Source organism: Stegastes partitus, unplaced genomic scaffold (genome assembly GCF_000690725.1).
Source record: "Stegastes partitus isolate 25-593 unplaced genomic scaffold, Stegastes_partitus-1.0.2 Scaffold1923, whole genome shotgun sequence".
Lineage (NCBI taxonomy): Eukaryota > Metazoa > Chordata > Actinopteri > Pomacentridae > Stegastes > Stegastes partitus.
This window is the reverse complement of record NW_007579654.1, coordinates 48,521-53,075: the sequence shown is the minus strand read 5'-3', so window position 1 is coordinate 53,075 and position 4,555 is coordinate 48,521. Positions and strand designations below refer to the sequence as shown.

General features: G+C 45.5%; 1 protein-coding gene across 1 annotated transcript in view; it reads right to left on the bottom strand.

Annotated features, from left to right (window-relative positions):
- Nucleotides 1–708, bottom strand: part of mrpl19 (mitochondrial ribosomal protein L19) — a 4,475-nt gene extending 3,767 nt beyond the window's left edge. The window contains exons 1-3 of the mRNA XM_008303040.1: nucleotides 600–708; nucleotides 291–411; nucleotides 67–185 (exon numbers count right to left, since the gene is read on the bottom strand). Coding sequence (XP_008301262.1) covers nucleotides 67–185; nucleotides 291–411; nucleotides 600–678 — 319 coding nt within the window. The 5' untranslated portion in view covers nucleotides 679–708. The remainder of the gene's footprint in view (nucleotides 1–66; nucleotides 186–290; nucleotides 412–599) is intronic.
- Between the last annotated feature and the right edge of the window lie 3,847 nt (nucleotides 709–4,555).

The window sequence follows — 4,555 nt, the reverse complement described above, 5'->3', positions numbered from 1 at the left end:
GTTGTGGCGATCTGAGACGCCTCACCTCGCAGCAGTGGGGATGTGTGGGCTCTTCTAGTTTCTTACCGACGTAGAACTCTGGGATGTCCAGAACCTTCCTCCTGCGGACCATGTCCCTCCTCTCCATGGAGAACTTCAGCGGGTCCGTTCTCTGTCTAGGAGGGATGAACTCTGGGCTCAGGAACCTGGCAGGTAGAAGAAGCAGGCGGGACAGTACTTTAATAAACTTACATTACTCGGGATCCTGTGCTAATCAGTCTCTGTGGATGTCAGTGAAGGAGGAAACGCACTTTCGTTGGGATTTCACAGCCTGCGTTTTATCCACGATGACGGGTTTGGACGGAGGAACGAACTTGGGCGGCTTGCTGTCATTGTCCGGAGCAAGACGACACACAGAGGTGGACAGAAACCCTGGAAATAAGAGGATAAAGTCTTATTTTTATTGTTATTTCTGACCCCAAAGTCAGCCATTAGCCTGAAACTTGCTAGCCACGGTTAGCTACGTTAGCTAACAGTAAACGCACATCACAAGTACACCGGACTTTAAAAGCAGATTCTAGAACATTCCAGAAAGTGGAGGAATAGTTCACGTTACTCACGTTCATTCTGTAGCTGCAGGTTTCGTAGCAACCTCAGGGAAACGATGAATTTGTCGAGCCTTTTGCTGCAAGCTGCCATAACTGACCTTCTGTTGTCACATGTGAAGTCGTACGGAAGCCGCGGAGGGGTCCTCAAAACGCGATTCGCTCCGAGTGTAGTGGAGCTGGTTGTCCACCAGATGGCGCCTCTGTCCCGCCGGTTTACCTGAGAGCCTTTTAGAGGTGTAGCTGTAAATATAGAAAAATATGAAACAGAAACTCAAATAGCGGCACAGAAACGGCTATTTATATGTAAACTAATATAATATAATGTGTGTAATGCGTTTACTTTTATTCCAGGAGTCAATAGTGATGAAAGAAGTATCGAGAGTGTAAAAATATTCAGTTACCATGAACGATAGTCTAATTCCACCTTGTTAAATGTGATTATTTTCTGGTTTCTTTAATGAAATAAAATATAAAACACAAAATAATACACGTAGAAATAAAACATAAAAAAAAAACCTTCTCACAGGAAATGTATGTAAATCTTTGGGTTATGACTTTAATCAGTGAGGTTAAAGTTTATAATTATTAATACTGAAGAGTCTCAGCTCACACTCAACCTGAGCTTTATGAATATTTTGCACTTTTAAAAAAATCGCTGAACATTTCTGTTTTTCTTCTTTTATTTTTTAGGGAATATAAACTACTCATTGAAGAATCTGAGTAACATCAATATTTTATTTTGTCATGTTAGTTTCCACATTAAGTAGAATGTGTGCAATATTTGAATTTATACGCATGAAACTGATAATAATATTACATTTATGTAGAAATTGCCTTTAGTCATAGTGCTGTGTGTAGAGATAAAACAACTTGACAATAAATCCAGAAACATACACAAACATAATCTGTACTTGTTCATTTTTTCTGTTGATGTTCCTATTTTTTTTATTTTATTTTATTTTATTTTTTGCACTATTTCCTTTTCAAATGTCCTTGCTGTGGGACTAATAAAGCTTATTTTATCTTCATATTTACTCTGGTACAACAAAGTGTTATTTTATATCACTAATGTGGAGTAAATTCACACGCTGTAGGGTCCAAACCTCATTATTTAAACTTGTTTGTTCATGAATCCAGTCTTATTTTTCTGCTATAAAGCCCTGTGTTTGAACAGCTGCAGCATTTAAAACTCTTCTAAACTCAAATGTTTCGCCTCCTGCGCGCGTCTTGCAGGGAATTGTGGGTCTTTGGGACCATGCAGGGGAGCGCGGCTCCTGCAGGTGGGCTGCACTTCCACAACACAACACGCAGTCGGAAATGCACTCAGAGGCTTGTGTGTTGCTGCTGCAGCTCGGTGTCACATCAGTGCGGTGGGAGGATGAAGGCAGCCGCAGGGACATGGGACCGCACTTGTGCTGCATGCGACGCACAATCTGACGCTCGATGCTGCTGCTGCTGCTGCTGCTGCTGGACTTTCTGATGATTCGGAGAAAATCCAAAACTTTGAGGCTTCAAGGATGATCTTCTCAGATGGGACTCTCTCAGCCGTCAGTTTTGCGCTCCTGTTGGGAATAACGTGTCTCTGCGATCTCTCCAAGGGCTCTCCAGACTTTTCAGGTTGGATTCTTTCTGTTCTCTCGGCTGACGCGGTGCTTGTTGTTTTCTGGGCTCTCTGAGTTGTGATCACTTGTTTTAAACGTGCGCAGGCTTCATCCTGTTAAACCTCGGTGGCTGTGGGTTATGATTCTCACCTAGAAGACGTGAAGTAACTCCGTGTTTTTCGTCGTGCGAGTGCGTAAAGACGCTGGTGTTTTGGCATCACCTCTCAGGACGACCCGTGGCTGTGGCGTGCTGCAGCATGCAGCCTCAGATGTTTGCTCCATAAAGCGACCAGGACACAACTTAAACACGCGGAAAAGACCCGCATTGTGCTTATCTTCTGGCCTATTCTGACACAGTTTGACCCACATAAGGCACTTCTAACTACTTCAACAAGTTGAAGTCATCTGACTGGATTAGAGGCTGGTTTATCAGCGCAGCACCACTGGTGATGCAACGGAGATGAATTGATGTGGTTAATGTGTTACTTGATGGAACTACGACACCAAATGCTGCCTTGAAAGAGAGAGAGAGGAGAAAAAAGCTCAGGTTTTCTGTGCTCCATGTAGTCTGCAAGGCAAAGCCAGAGTAAGTGTTCATATCAGCGCCTGGCACCTGCCTATTACCTATTACCTCAGGTTTACATGCAAGCTGGAGGTTTTTTTATGTGTCAACCGAGTTACTGTGCTGAGCCCGAGGCAGGCCTGCAGGTTTTGTTTACAGCGCCATAAAACAGGAAGGGAGCTTTGTGTCGGTGTTAATTGGCCTCTAATGGGTCTAATGGTTGGAAACGAGCAGAGCAACACTATGGGGAAAGGTCCTAAATGGCAGATGCATGTAATACCCCCCCTCCCTGCGTATGACTCCGTGTGCATGTGTCCATGTTTGCTGCCTAATGAGCTGCTAAAGATCATGGTCTAGTGAAGGCCGTTAACAAGCTTTCATTTCTGTAATTGCCATGCATGTGGCTGCTGGTTTTGTCGCAAGTAATTCCATTGAGTGGATCAAATGGGGGTTAATTAAGCAGGAAGGGGGGGAAACTGTAACGCCGACTCCAGATTTGTGCGGCTCGGACCAGGCTTACACATGATTATGCAAATGGTGTGTTTGGCAGGAGTCAAAATGTTGAAACCTCGGCTTTGCTTGATCAGAAACGTCCTGCTCCGGGGAGAGGGAGGGCGTAACGGTGCTCACATGGGAAGATCTCGCCTTACGTGGACCACAGGTTGGTTTCTGCCTAAAGGCCCAGTAAGGACACCGTTGTCAACTTCCCAGATTCGGTTGTGTTCGCTCACCGGGGGTTCGTCGCTGCACGCTTCCGTAGAAATGCTGACCGAGCATCCGAAGTGAGAAAAGGGACGGCTCTGGAATACCTCAGGGGACAAAGAAATCCTTCAGGCCTCACATTCTCCACCAGCTGGAGCCTCCCCGGAGAGCTTTGATTGACAGGTGCTGCCGGCCTGTGGTGGGTTTGGATCCAGCATCTGTCAGGGGGATCTTCTATTGATCAGTGATGGAGGCCAATCAGCTGGAGTGAATGTTCGTGGTGACAGAAGCCGAATCAATGCCATCACAGGCTCTTTGTTCTGCGTTTACACCTTTCTGTTGGAAAGCAGGAGTAAAGGCAGTTTCATTTGTCATCAGCAGTGTTGGTGGGTAATTTAACGTTTGCCCCGTTATCATCTTCTATTACAGCATGCAGCTGCCTGAACAGCTGATTAGAGGTGCAGCGTGAGCCGAGCAGCACTTAGAGGCCTTCAGGCTAACAGCGGCTCCAACTTCGCTGATTAACACTTTCTCTTACAAGTTATTGTTGTTGATTTTTTAGCACTTTTCAAAATGGAAAATCCATCGAAACCCCAACATAGAAACCGATCGTCTCCTCAGGTTCACTCCTGGCCCGAGCTGGTTGCTTTTCTTTATCAGACGGCTCACAATAAACCATCTATTAGCAAAAATACAGGCTGCGTTTGTTTGGTGCTGCGATGTGAGAATCACGAGATCAGCTCCTGCGTGACGCCGTTATCAGGTGAACAGATTATTATTTTGTGTTGTGAAGCCAAAAGGAAAGTGATGAACTCTGCAACAGGAGTCAGGGTTCTGCCGGGCCTTCTGGGCTGAGAGCTTATCTGTAAGCATCTGGAACAAAAACCCACCGACGTATTGTGTGTTCTTCTTTAACTGCAGAACGTTTGAGAAGCGCTGCATTGTTGGTCAGATGCTACCAGACAAGCTGCTGCTTGGGGGCTACAGTGGAGCCACTTTCCTTGTGTTTCTGTGTCATAAAAAGCCTGCAGGCAGAAACCCTATTTAAGGCCAGTCAATGGGATGTGAGGCTGTTCAGGGGCCAAAGGGTCAACTGAGGTCAA